Here is a 19,125-nt window from a genome sequence, read left to right on the forward strand (position 1 = left end):
CAGCCCTATGACAGCCTTGGATACTTTATCAAAAGTCCCCTCGATGTCCAGAAAAACAGCTTACGCTATATCTTTGAACTCAAGGGCACGTTCAAGGCAACTAATCATGCCATGAAGTGTAGTCTCGGTGGATTTGCCTTTGTGATCAGGGCCGGCTCAAGACATTTTTCTCACCCGGGCAAGGGGGATTTTTGGCGCCCCTCTTATTTTGAGACTAAATAAAACTACCCCCCCCCCCGTAAAAACATGTCCATGTTCTAAATCTACCGTTTTCATAACAATAAATAATCCCTATAATCACTTTCTAAATACTTTGTGTAAACATATTTAATACCTTCTTTCTGGTACATGGTCATTTTACATGGAGCTTGAAATACTAGGTAAGGTGGCAAGACTAGTATATCTTAAGTTAATTAATAATAATGTCCATACTGAATAGTATCACGGTTAATGTATGTGAAATAAAAGAATTAAGTTTACGAAGAACCCGCGAGTTAAAGATAAAAATAATGGATATTTTTATTTTTAACTCACGGGTTGTGCTTAGTAAACTTAATTCTTTTATTCCTTACATTAATTGCTTTAACAACTTAATTAAAACACTTTTTGCGGGATTTTTTAAGGCCTACACCATATGTAACATAATAACTCATAAGTATGCCATAAAAGCATTTTCACTAATGAAACCTTGTTCACGGGATATGACGTTAATTACATCACTTACAATTCCGTGACGAAATAAGCGTCATCAACTTTACTGATTGGAAACGGAAATTAGTGAGAATTCCTCGCGCGTTATAAATAAATAAATAAATAATAATCAGCTAGGCTAATACCCAAGGCACCACCCAAGGCCTAAGTCATCGAGCGACTTTTAAAGCCTTTTTAATTCAGGTGGCCGGGTTACAATGCGTTTCTGGCTTTGCCCATGTCAAGCTTAGCTCGTGCCTCGCGATCACATGATTTCATTTCCATGGTAACCTTTTCAATGTATGTTCCGCGTTAAACAAGGTCTCATTGAATTTTTTTCAATGGAAATGTTATACAGAGGCATACTTATGAGTAATTATGTTACATATGCCTACACTCAGTGCCGTAACTAGCCTTTCATGTGCCCTGTGCAAGGACTTTATTGTATAGAAATCACAGGAATTCAATTTATGGGCCCCCATATGGGTCGTGGGCCCTGTGCGGCCGCACCTGTCGCACCTGCCTTGTTTCGGCACTGCCTACACTTATGAACATTTTTAAAGCTGTCGCTTGCTTTTCTGCTTCAATGACTTCTCTTCATTTCCTTTTTTTATATAAAGAACCAGAATGCTTCTTTTTCTCGGACATCTTAATTCAATTCAACGTGACTCTAATTAATATCTATTTAACTGAAACTAATAAATGGCTTTCTGCGCGTGCGCGTAAAATAGATGAGACTAACTGTAACCACGGCCACACGACAGAGTAAATCGTACCTATAGACTGCTTTGGAACTAGCCATCGAAAACGATTTAAATGTATTTTAGAATATTAAATGCAGGTTCATAATAGCCTGAGAAACAAATAGAATTCTTGAAGATGGCTAGTTTATTTATCATAAAGCTGGATAAACGACAACGAAATAGCAAGCAAGTACATTGAAGTACTGTATTACTTTGGGCTTCCTTCTATTCTTGTGGCCCTAAATGGGTGTGCAATAACTGGTGACTTTACCGGGGAGTTGGGGTCCGGCTCTTGTAACCCATAATGGCGGTGGCGCACTGGGAGATGTTAGTTCTGATCAAATGGTCCTACCTCCACCTCCGACTTCGGTCAGGATTGGGCTGGAAACTGAGCTTCGGCTCAGGCGAACGGAGAGGGCCCGTGCAAACTGGCCACCTCGGTGGATTGGGTAGCCTGCTGTGGGGTGGCGGGCCTCCGTATGCGGGCACGGGGGTCCTGTTTCCCGGCTTTTTGGAGCACACCGGGATCTACGGTGCCAGCTGTGCCGGGCTATGTGGACCGCTGTGTTCCCATCGTTCCACTTTAGGAGCTCTCTCCAAAGGGTATGACTCTTTACCTACGTAGGTAGGGTGTCGGCTGGAGTTGCTACAGCATCCACTCTTAATCCCACAGATGTGTGCGAAGTGAGAATTGGTCCACCCATTGCTGCACCTTTTGCTGGGTTGAGTGGTTTGCGTCAAAGGTGCGACCATCAGTAGTAGAGTACTGCTACCCATGCTGGATTTGTCACCTGTCCGGGCTTGGGGACGCTGGCGTAGAGCAATATGATGATAGGCCCCCGGTGGTATGGCCCCTGTTGCTAGGTACACCGGGCTAAAAATTCTGGCACACTTCTATTCTGGTAGTATCGCCCAACTACTTTTTCTTCTTAATAGTATATACCCTGGTTTATAATGAAAATACCAGGATAATGCTTCATCCGTCAGAAATATCCACCGTAATTTTATGGTTTATTTACTATTGTAAAATAAATAGTCGCAAAAAAACGTTCATCGACGATGTTGGACATTTTGGTTGGGAAAATGATTTGTATTTCTAATTAGCTAAAGATTTTTCAAATTATGTTATGCTTTCATTAAAAATTTTATAAACAAATCCAATTCTTGGTAAACCAATAAGGCGCACAACTCAATTTCGGCGCCCCTCTCAAACCGGCGCCCTGGGCAGTTGCCCGGGTTGCCCGGCCCTTGAGCCGCCCCTGTTTGTGATAGGCATACTGAGCATCAGAGAGGGGTGTAACTGTAACACTAAGAACCTTCTCTCTAATATGTCTATCAAGAAATTTCTCCAGAATTTTTAGGAGAAATGAAGTTAGACTGATTGGTCTAAATGCCTTTGCCTCGAGATAGCTAGTTTTCCCGGGTTTAGGAATAAAGATAACCTTTGAATGTTTCCAGTAGCCCGGTTTATGCCCAAGAGCAATACAGAGCCTGTAGATTCTACACAACACAGGACAGATTATTAATTACCTCCTGCAATAGAAAGATAAAATTCCATCCGACCCAGAAACCTTAATTGTGGAGCTTAAATGACTTTATAGCCCACACAAGCTTGAAGTGAGTGACGACTTGTTTTGAAACATCCCAATCTACCTTTTTAGTTCTTTCGAACCGAAGGGGAAGATCGTAAGAGTTATCTGTACCATGACTTTAGAGTCTGGAAAGTGAACGTCCATCACATGCTTTAGTGTCTCATTTCCAGAGCTGGAGTAACTACCATCCTTCAACTTAATAGTATCCAGATATTTTGTATTGTCATGTGCCATAATTTTCATTAGTTTGGCCGTTCTGGGAATATCAGAGATACTCTCACAAAAATCCCTCTAGGAAGCCTTAAGTGATTGTCTGCTTATAGGCTGACCAATCACCCGACCTCTTAGCTCTATTGAAAAGCTTGCGAGTAGTTTTGCGAAGTCTACCAATCTCATTATTCCGCCAAGGAACTAACCTTGGCTGGTTGGTAGATTTTGCCGGACAGTTTTGGTGGTAGTAGTCGATTATGAACTGTTGCGTTTGATTCATTGACGGGAGCTATTCTAGACTTTACCCTTAGTGGCATCTAGGATTGCGAGTTTCGGTAACTACCTGAGCAGGTTTGACCAAAACCGAAAAACATATTGGCCTATGATCCGACAGCGACGGCTAATTAGACACATGCCATTGTGTCACAGAGGGTAAAACATTTTCTATGCACAAAGTTAAAAAAATTACCCTGTAACAATAGTAATTCAATTAGAAAGGGAAACTCAAAAATTGACATTTTATTCGATACCGAAGGTAATTGTAAAGAGGATCACCACAAAGGCCTAATTTGATAAACTTTGCCAACTTCTTTTCGTAGATATTCTTGTCGTAATTTGCTGTTTTATTTAAATGACCCGGGTTTTGTTTAGAGCTCGGTTTAGAGCCCATAACGATATTAATTTAAAAAAATTAAAGCATAAATCTAATTTTCGTACGTTTTGTCGCTTCGATGAGGATGATGAGATTACCAATAAAATGGCTACCTATTGGAGACCATTAGGTGCAAACTATAATAATAATTTTATTAGTCAGGAAAAGAAAGTGAAATACACTTATTGAGCCCTGAAACACGAAATATACGAACAAGAGAAAACAATATGAAGGAAAGTGACATACAATATGGGTATACAGCAGATAGAAAATTATATATATATATATATATATATTATGTTGAGTTCATGACAACTTGACAAGCCTTTATTAACAAAATTCAAAATTCGGCTATAAAATTAATGGTTTGAAATAGTCAAAAATACTATTACAGGGTTGCCACAAAATTTTCAGATTCAAATTCCCTGACTATTCCCTGTTTTCCCTGACCATTTTAAGAGATTTTCCCTGACTTATTAAGGCCAAATTTTTTCTTTTATATTTTACTTTTATATTTTAATAAATTTAGATGGCCTTATATTTCAGTAAAAAGGTTATTGCAATGTTAAAAAAATTAGCCAAACTTTCAAGGAAATAAATGATAATCGTGGAATTTGTCATACATCTAGAGTTAAATTACCTTCAAAAAGTGCCCAGATAAAATTGAATTCCCTGACGTTTCCCTGGATTTTTACCAATTCTTAAAATTCCCTGACATTTCCCTGACTTTTTAGGCCCATTTTTAAATTCCCTGACTTTTCCCTGATTTCCCTGACGTGTGGCAACCCTGTATTATTATATAACTATACCATTTAACACTAGTAAAAATGTAATACTATAATGGATCTAATTTATGGGTAAACGATTAATGCTTACCTGAATTTTAATCCACAAAGGAATTTTATAAAAAGGCAGACGAGCCCTGCCAGCCTAAGAGGAATGTTTACAGACAGCTCTCCCGCTCGGCTGTCTTCCCACCGCGGAGTTTCTGAGGTACGCGACGCCTGTTTATTTTCGTTGTAGATCGTTCGCTGGGATCCAGCTACGTCACACACCGGGAAAACACCCTGTTTTCTCCCCGTTTTCTTCTCAGCAGATATCTCTTTTTTTTTTTTTGCTCGTTATGAGCCATTGTGACGGGTGGGACAATACAGTCCGCTCGTCCACTTGATTAATCAGGTGCGAGATATGTGTTACGGCCACGCCAACGGGGGGATAATTGGGGATATCGTTGGGACACCCGTGGCGGAAGTATGACAACCACCCGTTGGGGGATTAGTGGTCGTCCTCACACGGCCTTCCACAAACTCTGCCTCCCGGACGCCTGAGATTACAGGAGTGAGCCACTACTCCCGGCATATCTTTATTCCCGACCCCGCGGTTCGTGCTATCGTCGCAAGAGCCATTGTCTTCTGCTTAAAAATTCTACTAAAAGTCACCAACAGATGGTGTCTAAAGACTACGGCCTGCGGAAAGGACTACTAAAATGGGCGCTCTTAGTCACGTGCCTTCCTCGGTGTCTGCTAGGTGTCAATTCCGTATTTTATGTTAGGCTTAGACGCCCCGAAATTTATCTAGACCTTTATATACATGTCTTATATCTATGGTTAGGACTCTTAGGAGATGCCAATAAATAATTGCTCCTGATTTCCAGGTTCCGACCACGTCAATTAAGATATGAAAATCGATAACTTTGAAACTTTACTATCTCAATTTTCATATTCTTACTATAGGTGGTTTTTTTCGCCTGTTCTGGGTTTTTTGAGCAGGTTAAAAAGTGTAGCCATATGACGTCATTTTACTTCAATTCTGTCTTGACGAAAAAAACGAGTTGAAGTAAGAAGGGCGTAGTTAAAGGTTATTTACAAAAAGCTTGCCTCATGTCAGGGATATGCTAAGTTCTATGGGATATGTGAAGAGTTCTAAACGAGTCATGTTTTCGTTTAAGCAGACGACAAAGCTAGATTACTCCCTCTACACCTCTTTTCGAGGAGGAGTAAAAAGTGTAACCTTAGAACTCTGGAACAAGCGAACAAAATTCGGGACAGGGTTAATCCATAGATATAAGAAATGTATATAAAGGTCTAGATAAATTTCGGGGCGTCTAAGCCTAACATAAAATACGGAGTTGACACTTAGCAGACAACGAGGAAGGCACGTGACCAAGAGCTCGAGCTCTCTTAGCATTTTAGTACTAAGTGCTTGACCTTTCCGCAGGCCGTAGTCTTTAGACACCATCTGTTGGTGACCTTTAGTATCATTTTTAAGCAGGAGACAATGGCTCTCGCGACGATAGCACGAGCTTTCTTACCGATAGATAGCGCCTTATAAGGATAGCCTGCAGAAATTACGCGTTTCTGCTAGCTGTCACCTCCGTATTCACTCCCTTTGAAATATTTTATCTAGACCTTTATATACGTTTCCTATATCTATGATTGTCAGCCACAATAGTATATCAGGTATAACTATACAGGAATAGTTCTCTCTAATACATTTGACTATACTACGAGTTGAAGAGGTTTGTTTCAAACGAGGCTGCCAGATATTTTTGCCATCCCCTCAATTTTACCCCCTTTACCGATACAAATCCGGAACAAGATTACTTGTCGGCTTTTGGCGAATTTAATATTTTTGCAACGGTTTGTTTTAATATAACATTTGAAATTGAAATAATCGTGGTCAGTATCTTAATGGCTATGGAACTTCCTGGTTAATTGTTGGAAATAAATACCGATAGATAGCACTTTATAAGGATAGCCTGCAGAAATTACGCGTTTCTGCTAGCTGTCACCTCCGTATTAACTCCCTTTGAAATATTTTATCTAGACCTTTATATACGTTTCTTATATCTATGGGTTAATCTTACCCCGAGAACAGGGCTGCGTTCAGAAACGCTCACCGGTGAGTCCGCTGAGTCACCGCTGACGCCGGTGTTTTACTGAACGGCATTTTAATTTCGGGTATTGACGTCACGATAGTCATCGGTGAGACACCGAAGTCACCGAAAGCGATAGTCGGTTTTTCCGATGACTGACGTCATTACTGACGTAAAACTACTATTAATGCTACGCTATTTTAAAAAACACCGATGACTGAATAAAAGCGTTCAGCAACTTACGACGTCATTATGACGAAAAAGCTCATCGGTGGAAAATATAAATCCATCGGGTTTTTTCCGTTGACTGTTTCTGAACCCACCCCAGGCGAATAAAACGTTTTAGGGTAAAAAGTTTACACTTTTTGTCCCCGGACAAGCGAAAAAAAACCCCTATTAAATTAAGATTGAAATGCTTTTTGATAAACGTCCATAAGGTAGCAGGGAGCTGTTTTATTTATTTATTTATTTATTTATTAACAGAAAAATATCTACCAAGCCAGCAAGGCTTTTGTGTAGATTTCAAATACATATGCGTGAAACAGATACAATAGGATAAACTCATAGAAATCTCATAGGTAACTAGAATGCTGCCGCCTACGGCCGAGCTTGTCGCCAATTCATTTTGAACCTTCAGCCAATGAGAGGCCGTAGAGTGGTTCCGCCAAGAAGGATAATAATCCTCCTTGGTTCCGCTACTATCGCGGGCGATAGGTGACGTCATTCTCTTTGGTGACATTAAATTCTTGGCAGAACCACTCTTTGAGCTCTGATTGGCTGAGATCTGGCTATCATCTGCCACGGCGTTTGGACCATTTGCCAGTTACACGGCAGCATTCTAGTTACCTATGAGATTTCTATGGATAAACTATACAGAAGGTGAGATCATAACGCGCGGTTAAAATGCTCATTTAAAAGTGCACGGAATTTAGGGAGGGAGGGTTCGGATACAATAGATTGGGGAAGGGCATTCCAGTCATTGATTACAGAATTAGAGAATGAGTTTAAACGAACAGTTGTGCTTGCCCTGGGTTTTGATAATTTATAAGAGTGGCCTCTAGTACGAGAACCCTCATTTAAAACAAAAAAATCAGAAAAGTTGTGCACGAGACTTTTATGGAAAAAATTGTGTAAAAGCCATAAGTTAGTTATTTTGTGGCGAATAATGACTGGAAGAATGGACAGGGATTTTAAGCGCGACGGGGCTGGTAGCTTATCAATTTTAGTAGCTAATTTGGTAAAACGGTTTTGAGCCTTTTGCAATGCCAATTGGTCAGAAGCTAAATGAGGGGTCCAAATTGGGGAACAAAAATCGAAAATCGGGAGAACTAGGGCATTATACAAAGTTTTAATTAATTTTGGGGAACGGAAGTTTAGATTACTGCGGACACATCCCGCAATTGAACGGACACGCTTAGTGACTTTATTGGAGTGGCTGCAGAATTTCAGGGCGGGGTCCACAATAATACCGAGGTCACGCTCCGAAAGGGTGGTCTTAAGGGGATTGCCAGTGATGGAGTAGATAAAAATAGGGTTCTTGGGACCTAAGTGAAGAACCGCACACTTAGCATCGTTAAAAGAAAGGCCATGATCACCAGCCCAAACCACAACAGCGTCCAAATCCGCCTGAAGCTCCCGGTAATTAGCTTGAGAACCAATCTTATGATAGAGCTTAGAATCATCCGCAAACAACAGAACAACCGCGACAAGAACAGACTCAGGCATAGAGTTCAAATCCAAATCAAATCCACTTTATTTTTAAACTTGCGGGAGTATTTTAAATTAAAATAGACGGCAAAAAAAAAAGTTTTTCGCAGTGCTGCCGGATTATATTTCTAGAAATGAAAAAAATTTCCAGCGTCGTCAAATGAAATTTATAATAATGCATTGACGTCACCAGATAAAGATCGTATGGCGGCGACACGTCAACTTATGTGTTTGTGCCAGGGCTCTTAAGCCTTTGATTAGTTTTCATCTGTTAACTTTTCCAAGTATTTCGATAGTCATCTTTTAAATTACTATTAGTCTCAGAATCTTAAAAAAACAATCACGATGCATCGTACGTGTCTTGTCATTTCCGTAATCGTATCTTTATTTTTCCAAGCCGACACGTTAATGTTTCAATTACCTGCCAACACCAAGAAATGCCTAAAAGATGAAATGAGGAAAGGTGAGGTAGTGACCGGCGAATACGAGTTGAGTGATGCTCCTGGTCAAAAAACTGACCTAATTGTAGTGGACACTAAAGGACACACTCTGGTCAACAGGGAAAGCGTAGATAAAGGAAAATTTGCATTCAACAGTGATGAGTATGATGTATACGAAATCTGCTTCATATCGAAGCTTCCGCAGGGTCAACGGGGCCTCCCTCAAGAAATAACCCTAACCATTAAAAGAGGCATTGAAGCCAAGAGTTACGATCAGATTGCTGAAGTTGGAAAGCTGAAACCTTTGGAAGTTGAGTTAGACCGATTAGAGGATCTCTCACAAGCCATCGTTGCTGACTTTGCCCACATGAGGAAACGAGAAGAAGAGATGAGGGATACAAACGAATCTACCAATTCTAGAGTGCTTTATTTGAGCATCTTCTCTATGTGTTGTCTTTTGGGTCTCGCTACGTGGCAAGTGCTCTATCTGAGGCGTTTCTTTAAGGCTAAGAAGCTCATAGAATAAAAACAATCAATAATTAGGACTCGCTAAAGATTTGTTTACAGAAGGTGTTTGGTGGAGTTATTTCATTTGTTTTCATGGTATTTTTGGAAAAGCAAGCGTGTACAATATTTTCATTTATAAAGATTATTTTTCTTCCATCTTAAAAATTGTAATCTTAATTAGAATCTTGAACAGTATTGGTTTCATTGTTTAGAGCTTATGTAACTTAATTGTAAAGCCAACAGCCAGTCTTTTTGTTAGAGCGTATTTATTAATGAAATTTTCATTTTCTAAGCAGCAATGGTGAAATAAGATTGAATTTTTATTTATGGAAATATTTGAAGTTATGGTTCAATTAAAGAAACGTTTTCTAGTAACTACCAGCTGTTTCATTACAATTATCGATAAAATCATACAATTACCGATACGTTTTTAACGATTGATTATAACGATCTGAATCTGGCAACCATGCGAATTGTTTGCAAACAAGCCGATCAGAGACGCCTCTAGAAATATTGACGTTTTTGAAACCTTTTTCAGCCCGTAGGAGATATATTTAGGTAATTTTCTTAAAATAATCTAATAAATTAGAAGTTATATTTTGGTATTATCGAGTTATTGAGACATATAACTTATGTTAATAATTATTAAAGGGTGTTGAAAGACTTCTTCGTCCCTCGATAAGCCTTGGTCAGGCATGAAATTGAGTTTTGACTTACCTAGGCTTATTTTAGACTTTTTTTCTGGAATTTGCCCTCTTTAACATTGCCTTTCTGTTTTGTAGATAACCAAAAATGAGTGTAAACGGCCCCATTTTGGGGCAAACTGAGACGGTTGTCAAAACTGAACTAGCTCAATTCATTCAACAGCATACAGGGCAAGATGCTTTGAAGTAAGTTGCCAAACAATTTATTGTCAACCGAAGTATGTTACAATATTTTCCTATAACAATAACTGTTTACAGTGTCATTGATGATATAGTATTGAGCTACGTAGTCGGTATAGTTGAATCTCTCTTCATCGACGGTGATTCCGCTCAAGATTTGTTTGATGTGGATCAGTTTTCTGAAATGATGGCTGCATATATCCCGTCATTCACTAGCATTAATTGCGCCGCAATCACGGATTGGATGCTCAAATTGAGCTCTTCCCTTGACTCAAAGTCAAAGAATGGTAAGCCTCATTATTTGCAAGAACACTGTCAATTTTAATGTATATTTTTGAATTTTGTTTCTTTATTTGAAGCAGGTTCATTCTCGAGTACTTTTATGAAATTTGACAGTGAAATCAAGGCTGAAAGTTATCCGTTCATCATTAACTTCAACAGTAATTTGACGAATGAACGCCAGTTTGATAGTTCTCATGGTAGTAAAAGGTCTCGTAGTAGAAGCTCTAGTAGCCAGTCAGATGATGAAAGAGTTGTAAATAAAATGGTACCAATTTAAGGGTATAAATTTTAACATTCTTGATATTTCAATAAGTTTTTCTCTTTTACAGGTAACTGACTCCAGGAATGGACCGACTCATTGTAAAGTGCAATCATCAAAAGCACAGAAAATACCACAATCCCCGCAACAGCCCGGTTTGGAGCTGCTGAGCGAGATGTTTCCTCATTTAACGATAGCGGAGCTGCAGCGCACACTCGCAGTTGCAGCTGGCGATTGCCAGAAAGCAGCTCAGCTGCTGCTTCTTCACAAAGGTGAATTGTTGCCGGATGGCACAACACATTCCTCGAGCCGTTTTGTCTCTTCATCTCCGCCCTGGAATAGTGGGTCAAGGAATCGAACGACCAGCAGTGGATCCTCTACGAATGATTTGGAAGAAGATTTCCTTCAAGACAAGCAGCTCAGAGAACAAATCCTCAAAAAGTAATTTAAAATTTTACCCTTTAAATTAGTGAATGGTTGTAAACGTTACCATTATAATTCCATTGCGTTATATGAAGCTGTTGGAAAGTCGAGTTTTATTTTTGGCTATGACCACTGACCAGTTAATTAAATGTGATTTTAAGGATCCAGTAATATTGACCACATTATTCATCAGTTGAAAGTAGTTGCGCAATGCGCAAATTAGGTAGTTTGGCCAAGGATAATAGCTATTATCCTTGGTTTGGCAGAGTGTTTAGCACTTTTTCCTCACCACAAGATGAGCCTTGTTTGATGCCCACTTGTGACACTGGGTGAATTGCAGTGGCGTAAATAAGGCCCCTGTAGACTCCACAATGAAGGATAGTTTCAGGGGGCCCCTAAATTCCTGTAAAAAAATTGCAAAATTATTTTTATTTTCGCGGGGGGCGGCTAGTGTGTCTTAGCTACGTCACTACTGCGTTGCATTTGAAAATTCCCTTCCCACAGGTTAAAGATTTCTTCGGATCCCCTTTAAAAAAATTTGTTGAAATTAATGGTAATAGTTATTGTAGGGAGCTGTTGACTCACGTGGCATGAAGGGCTCGCCAACACCCTTCGCAGTATGACCTGATTTGGCGCCTTGTGTATTATCCTAGCTGATTATTATTATTAATATAAACGATTAGCAAATGAAGCTGTTCATAGCTAGCAACAAGATCAACTGAAGGAGGTCTTCCTCACAACATAATTCATTGTGGCTGATTAGTTCCACTACTAAAACTAAATCTGATAGTATTTCAAAGAGTAGCAAAAAAGTTGATAAGGTGCATTGTGGTCACATTATTTAAATAAAGCTTAGTTAGGTTTGACTTAAAGGGAGTAAGAACTTGTTGAGGTTGACGAAAGGCATGTGTAAGCCTTGATTTTTGGCTTTCGAGCCGAGCTTCGAGTATGAAAAATTTCACTTTTCGAGTATCGAGCCAAGCTTTAAAATTTTATCGAGCTTTTGAGCTTTTAGGCTTGGCTTAAAAAGTGGTTTTGAGTACTCTAATTATTAGCCTTAGCTTAAAAAGGGGGTTTCGAGTACTCTAATAATTAGCCTTAGCTTAAAAAGGTAGTTTCCAGTACTAGAATAATTAGGGTTAGTGCTATCACTAGGTTCTACTATTTCAAACCCTTGGCCTCTTTCATAGGAATGAACCAGGGATTATAACAAGAAAATAGTGGACAGCTAGGGCACCCTACTTTATATAACTTATAGTTTTGGTTTAGTTTTCTACATTTGAAATCAGTGACCAATCCGAAACCATTAAGACTTTTACCTCACCCAATAAGAGATCTTAAGGCGGGAACAAAAGGTCTTTTTTTCTAGCTTTTCCCGCCATTTTTAAAAGCTCGTGAGCAGTGCCTAAGTACTCGGCTCGAAGCTCGATCGAGTAGTCTCACATGCCTAGTTAACGGTAATAGTAAGTGTAGGGAGCTGTTGGCTTGCGTGGCATGAAGGGCTTGCCACCACCCTGCCACCAGAATTAATGGCTTTAACATTGCTTGATGATTTAGGCCTAAGGTGGCGGATCAACGAATTGCACATTTCTGCCACCTGGTTAATGGAATCTAGGGATGATTGGCGCTAATTACGTTTAAAGCAAGCCATAGCACGTTTTAGCAGACAATTTTTCTATTTAGTACATATTCCCTTTAAGAATTTTCACTAATTTACAATTTTTAATGTTTGCCCTCCACCCTCCATTTTAATTGCATTTGCAGGTGTTTACTAAAGCTACAACATGGGCCAAATATTCTATGGGTTAATTTAATTTGATTCTTTTTTGGGTGTTATATAATAGGTGATTTATTTTCTATTGCTTCTCAGGTATGCGTATATTGATCAAGATGATGATGTGAGGGAACACAGGCCTGTGGCGCCAAAGCCTGTAAGTTTTTCGCTAAATAGAAAAAGCTGTCTTTAAACTTCACTTTTGCAAGATAGATATTATAGGGGTTATAGCTTTAATGTATGTGGCCAATTCCCTAAGCATCTCCTAACATCACTTGCTGAGCAGTGACGGTCACCGTTCCTCTCATTATTATGAGCAAAATTGAGTCGTGAAATGTTTTTTTAAAAGAATATGAAACTTAAATGAGAGGAGCGCCATTTTCAGTGCTCATAAAAGAGCAAAAAGAGAGCTCTTATTTTACCGCTCAAAAATGCGTGAGCGTAAGCCGATATTAGTCTAGCGAGTGCTAGCGTTGATTGAGCTGAGCGGCTCTTTGACGAAAATGCCCAACACTGTCTCTGAGACAGCAAGCTTCACTCTCAAATGCCGAATGTATAATATTTAGCCAATTACTTTGGTCCATTAACTTCTGAATGTATAAAAAATTATTAGTTTATAAATAGATTTTTGAGAAGTAATTGATTCCCTCTTATGCAAGAAACTTATAATAAAGAGCTATTTTAGCATTGCCAATTAAATATCTTAACTTTTAGGTGTCGTAAGCTGATAATTTGGCTGTTTTTTTATCCCTATGTTTTAAAGGAACCAAAGAAACTAATTCGTTATCGAGACAACAAGATTGTTAGTGTAAAAGGAGAGCGATACTCCGAAGTCAAATCTGATGATCCGGACGATGTGGGGAAAACCTTTGTTTCTCTCAAACCTGCTCGTCAATATCGTTTCCATTAGGAACGTGATTTTCATTCTCTCTTACTTTTATCAGTCCACCCAATTTCCCCAAATATTGTCTTTATTATTTAATACAAAATATCATTTTAATTTTTTGAATTAATTTCTTTTATCTTTGAGGTGTAAATTTACGCCCTTAATTTAAACCAGAGCTGGTTTAAAATTTAAAATTAGTATATTTTCAAAACAACGGGATTAAAATTTTATACCGCTTTTTATGATAAAAATGCTTTGGCACTCTTATGGGGAAAAATTATTGAAAAATGATGTAAAAGATTCAAAAAGTTTGGTATTGAAAAATGATGAATGATTATATCTTACCAATAAGTTTTGCATTTTGAAGCCCGTAAGGTTTTGCTGTAAGTGTGTTATATGGTTCCATATGTATGACAACTCTTTAGGAAATATTTTACTGAGACTGCAATCTTCGGAATTTTTTTCCTTTAATTACTTAGGAGTTGGGTTAAAACATTCTCATAAAAAATTTTGCTTCTGACAAGAAATGTGTCATACTTGCGGAACATACTATAGACTTATGGTTTTACATATAATTTCTTAGTACTAAAATAGACTATATTTAATCATACCCAATATTCATTATATTTCACTGGTTTTGGGCTGCTCTATTTTTGTAAATAGCGTTTTTCTCCAAAACCTGCCAGCTGAAAAGGATACACGCGTAAGATTGCGGGTCGTTTTCAACTGAAAACTTGTCAGTTACAGGATCCCCTCCACATTCCGTTCAATATTAATAATGTTATTAACCATTATTAATGCTGTTAATATTAATATAATGATAATTATTAATATTTATAACTATACGCTTATGGTAGCGCGAGTAAATTTTTTTTCAGATAACAGTAGCTTGTGTTATTGAAAGTTAATTCAAATTATTGGGAATTTGATGTATATGGCGCAAAATCAGTGAAATATTTCTAGCTTTAACTTTAAATTTTATAACCAATATTAAATGGTATCCCTTTTCAACTTTTTCTCTGTTTACGTATCTAACCTTTATAAGTACAAGGGAAGTTGAAACATTGATTAGCGGTTACGCTAACTGGAAAATTGACATATGTAATAGTGGAAAATGTGTAATATTTGCGAGGTATTCAAACCATTAAAATCCAGGAGAAAAAATAATCTTTAACAATAGGCTCAATGATAGTTAACAATGAGACAAATGTATATATTAGCCAAGAATTTTATTTTCAGTAGATATATTTAGTTGATAAATATATCTTTCCCCCACGTATTGAATATTCCTCTAGTTAATTATAAACTTTTATTTTATTTTTTGAAAAAAAAAAAATCATTTTCATTTTTAAACTGAATATTTATCATTTCATAGTTTCATTTTTATCAAGAGATAAAAGACGTTTTATTTTAAAAAAATATAAACTTTCTTTTATAAACTTGCACTTTCACTTAAAAGAGAAATACGCGGAAAAGAGGCGGACCTGCATTAGGAAATGCAAATTAATTTCTTTTCATTTGGCTGTCATACTTGGGAAAAATGTAACCAAGTGTATAAAAGAAGCTACAAGAAATATATTTACTTTATAAGGTGACAATATTTTTGTTTTGTGGTGGATTTAAATGTAAATTCGTACATAATAAATCCTGCCTAAAAAATAATTGTTCTGTTTTTTTGTACTTATGTAAACGAGTAAAGACTTATTGCAATATTCAGTCTGAAATAATTAATTATCGCCCAATATATCACGAGCTATTATGAGTTGCATAATTTCATTGGTCCCTGAAATTTTAATTAGACTTGTTAACATTTAAAAAATATAGTACATGGAAGATGAAAACCAGACCTTCTAATATCAAATGCACTCTGGTATCTCTCAGATACTGTTGAATTGGGTAATCTTTGAGATAACCGTAACCTCCGTACATTTGCAGGGCGTTATTTATAACCTTAAAAATTAATTTTAACATACATTTTTTACAATGATATAAATGATAGGTAATTCGTTCTAACCTCAAAACAAGCTTCGGTTGTGTGTAATTTCGCCATTGAACACAATGCAATAGTTTCTTTGTCGTTATTTTGTAATGAATTTGCTGCTTTGCGTAGTAATAGTCTAGATGTAACTATACTGGTGGCCATTTTAGAAAGTTTAAATTGATTGTTCTGTTTAAAATATGTTTAATGTTGTCATTGGTATTCAAAATGTTGAAAAACGCATTGGTTTAGAAATTACTTGAAATTGAGCGAGAGGTTTGCCAAATTGTTTCCTAACTTTGAGATGTTCGGTGACTAACTCGATACTAGCCTGAGCAGCTCCCAAGGAACATGATGCTTAAATTTTATGCCTTTTTAAGTTAAAAATTAAGATTGTGATGTGAAATTTGAAAAACTCAACCAATGTTAATTCTTCCACCATTGAGACCTTTCATAGCTATTGCAAAACCTTGACCTTCTCGTCCTATCAGGTTTGTTTGGGGAACTCTGCAATCTTCCAATATGACAGCCCTTGTGGGTTGTGTGTTCCAACCCATCTAAAATGTAATATATTGCGTTAGAAATGGCAACATTAACCATAAGTAATTTTTTCGGTGCAAAGTTTTTACTTTTTTCTCCTTTTTTCCAAAATTTAACCCCGGTGTTCCCTTTTCTACGGCGAAACAGCTAATTCCTTTAGAACCTGATCCCCCTGTCCTGCACATTATTAAATAAACATCGGTAGCGCCAGCCCCACTTATAAACGCTTTGCTACCATTTAAAATATAATCAGATCCATCTATCTTAGCTGTCGTGGACAAAGATGCAGCGTCACTGCCACTGCCTTGTGAAAAAGTTTAAAAAATTTTCTTGCCTACAATATTTTGATAATTGCACCTGTATAGTAAAATTTTGTAACTAACCAGGTTCTGTCAAACAGTAAGATGCTAGTTTAGACATAGTTAGTAGTGAGGGTATCCATTTTTCACGTTGCTGATCATTTCCAAATTCATCGATCATCCATGCGCACATGCTACAATTATAATTATTTTAGTAAGTTCAACTTGAAACATTAAGATTTAATATAATATCACTTTTGTTAATTCTATTTTCTCATTTTAGATTATTACTTATGGATGCTGACATAAGCTGTAGTGCTTACGCAACCTTTGGAGAGAGCCTCAAAAATTACAGATGCGTCAAGCCTGGTCATGCCTGCACCCCCGCTAGATTCTTTGCAGTAAATTGCACCAAACCCCAGCTGGCCAAGCTTTTTGATGGTCTCAATTGGAAAAAATTCCTGTAGGTTGAAAATTTCAATTTGAAATATTATAATTTTTTTTTAATCTTACATTCGTTATGTTTAGTGTTGAATAATTAAAGATCATCTACTCAAAATTGGTAAATAAAATTTAATATTGATTTTTAATTACTTATTATTAATTTCAAAATTTGTTATAGGAAAAATCATGAAGCAGTTGACGTACTTTCTCATCCCAATCAGCCATGAACGGAAACATCTCTTTTTCAGCAAAGTTTTGGGCCATTATTTGGATTTGTTTCTGTTCTTCGTTCAAGCCCAAAGAAGCTATAATTTATTATGAGTATATTTTTTAGTTTTAAACACTTTTGCATAGTGGAATGTTTTCAAGTTCTTAAGGTTTTAAGGGATAATTCTTTTCAGTTTCTAAGGGAATGGATAAAACAATAATGAAAAAAGGCACATTTTGTAGTTTGACAATAGAAAAATTTTAAGATTTTATTGATTTTACAAAATCTATATTGCAACAGCAAAATTAGGTATGGCCAATTATAGAAAAAGGGCTTGCTTTTAACCTTATTACTTAACTACAAAGGGTATGAAATCAACTTGAAAGGATTTCTATTAATATTTTTAAAAGACCAGCCAATATAGTCCATATAATAGATTCTTCTCGTTCAAAATCATTTTTAGATCCTTTAGTTTTGACTGATGGTGGTTTTGGAGCGCTGCTATGTGGCGTTTCACTCTCCCCGTTCAGTTCTAGGTACTTTTCTTTATTTGGGATCTCATATACGTACACTTCGACTGTGTATAAGCTAAGATCCCATGATGGATGGCCGTAAACTGCTATCGTTAATGGCTTTCCTGATATGTGAAGAACTTGGATTGTGTCAAGCCCGCATGTGACAGATTGTAAATCGTGTTGATCAATTTCATAAGAGGGGCGTTTTGTTTTATCAGATACATAAAGATCAGCATCTCCATCCAATGTTTCTAGGTAAATTAAAACTAGTCCTTCTTGGTGTAAGGTGTAATAAGAGTAATTTCCACCACCGACTTGACCATGAAGTTTCTCGCGAAAGTATTCCGTTGCCCAGCCAAAAGGTAGCATAAACACGATTGGCATAGTTATGGAGAAGTAAAATTTGATAAAGGACTTTAGTTCCATTGTAAATTTGTTAATTTCAATTCGATAAGGATGACTGGACACATTACAGTGTCATTTATAGTAACATTAATAAAGAAATTAAGAAGTTATAAGCAGATTGAAATCATTCAATGGTTATAAATGACCAAGGCCCTACATGTCAATAGAATATATGCCAGGTTTTTCTTTACTGTAGGTTTTAGTTGTATAAATCGAATGCGTTATATTTAACTTTAATTTAAGAGCTCTAAATTATTGCATACTATATTCAATGCGTTTGAACGGTTAAATAAAATTGGCCATAAGAAAAATTGCCCCTAGGGCGACTCATTAGCTCATGAAGGACATATCGATTATCGACAATTTAACGACTTGTAGTCTGCTATAATATTTTTGTATACGATAAAATCGTTAAAATAATGTTGTAGAGGCGATTACGATTTTGCCCCATAACTATTACCGCTTAATAACGATCTAAGATAACGATTTCGATAAAAATCGATCATTTGCACAAGAAATTTTGAAAGAAATTTTTTCCCCGCTATAAAATGAATTACTTACGATCCAAACATGTTGATATTGATTTGGTAGAACGTATAGGCAATGAATTTATTTTTAATAGTGCTATACTTCTTAAATTAGTTCTAATTAATTTCATAACATTCATTTTATTTACTAATGTGATATTATGACTTCCACCGACTTAGAAAAAAGGGACTTATAGTTCAAGGTCGATATTGATATACCAACCAATAGTATAAGCTCATTATGATTTAGTCGGGGTTGTCCCTTTAAAATATTTTTTAATATAT

At 37.0% G+C, this 19,125-nt stretch overlaps 4 protein-coding genes across 6 annotated transcripts; 2 read left to right on the plus strand and 2 right to left on the minus strand.

The window, feature by feature from the left end:
- Window positions 1-8,648: 8,648 nt before the first annotated feature.
- Window positions 8,649-9,792, plus strand: bai (Transmembrane emp24 domain-containing protein bai). Its single transcript, XM_090166335.1, has one exon. It carries the CDS (start codon window positions 8,815-8,817, stop codon window positions 9,433-9,435), a length of 621 nt encoding a protein of 206 aa, XP_090022461.1. The 5' UTR covers window positions 8,649-8,814; the 3' UTR covers window positions 9,436-9,792.
- A 103-nt stretch (window positions 9,793-9,895) lies between these two features.
- LOC149958972 (CUE domain-containing protein 2-A) lies at window positions 9,896-15,555 on the plus strand. Of its 2 annotated transcripts, none has more exons than XM_090166338.1 (7): window positions 9,896-9,974; window positions 10,199-10,306; window positions 10,379-10,587; window positions 10,660-10,847; window positions 10,912-11,282; window positions 13,135-13,195; window positions 13,802-15,555. In XM_090166338.1, the coding sequence occupies exons 2-7, from the start codon at window positions 10,209-10,211 to the stop codon at window positions 13,946-13,948; spliced, it is 1,074 nt and encodes a 357-aa protein (XP_090022464.1). In that variant the 5' UTR covers window positions 9,896-9,974; window positions 10,199-10,208; the 3' UTR covers window positions 13,949-15,555. The 2 variants fall into 2 exon arrangements, with proteins under 2 accessions (XP_090022464.1, XP_090022465.1); XM_090166339.1 differs by having other exon boundaries at window positions 10,663-10,847.
- LOC149958973 (isobutyryl-CoA dehydrogenase, mitochondrial-like) lies at window positions 15,121-19,004 on the minus strand. Of its 2 annotated transcripts, none has more exons than XM_090166336.1 (10): window positions 18,875-19,004; window positions 17,390-17,490; window positions 17,033-17,202; window positions 16,826-16,935; window positions 16,532-16,746; window positions 16,324-16,459; window positions 16,162-16,259; window positions 15,939-16,091; window positions 15,772-15,874; window positions 15,121-15,707 (listed from the first exon to the last, which is right to left on the minus strand). In XM_090166336.1, exons 1-10 carry the CDS (start codon window positions 18,978-18,980, stop codon window positions 15,652-15,654), a joined length of 1,248 nt encoding a protein of 415 aa, XP_090022462.1. In that variant the 5' UTR covers window positions 18,981-19,004; the 3' UTR covers window positions 15,121-15,651. The 2 variants fall into 2 exon arrangements, with proteins under 2 accessions (XP_090022462.1, XP_090022463.1); XM_090166337.1 differs by lacking the exon at window positions 18,875-19,004 and adding an exon at window positions 17,752-17,881.
- Window positions 17,768-18,548, minus strand: LOC149958974 (UPF0669 protein C6orf120 homolog). The gene has a single exon (XM_090166340.1). It carries the CDS (start codon window positions 18,332-18,334, stop codon window positions 17,768-17,770), a length of 567 nt encoding a protein of 188 aa, XP_090022466.1. The 5' UTR covers window positions 18,335-18,548.
- Window positions 19,005-19,125: the final 121 nt, after the last annotated feature.

The sequence above is a fragment of the Leiobunum rupestre genome, chromosome 2 (genome assembly GCF_980474605.1).
Source record: "Leiobunum rupestre chromosome 2, qqLeiRupe1.1.hap1, whole genome shotgun sequence".
NCBI classification, from domain to species: Eukaryota; Metazoa; Arthropoda; class Arachnida; order Opiliones; family Sclerosomatidae; genus Leiobunum; species Leiobunum rupestre.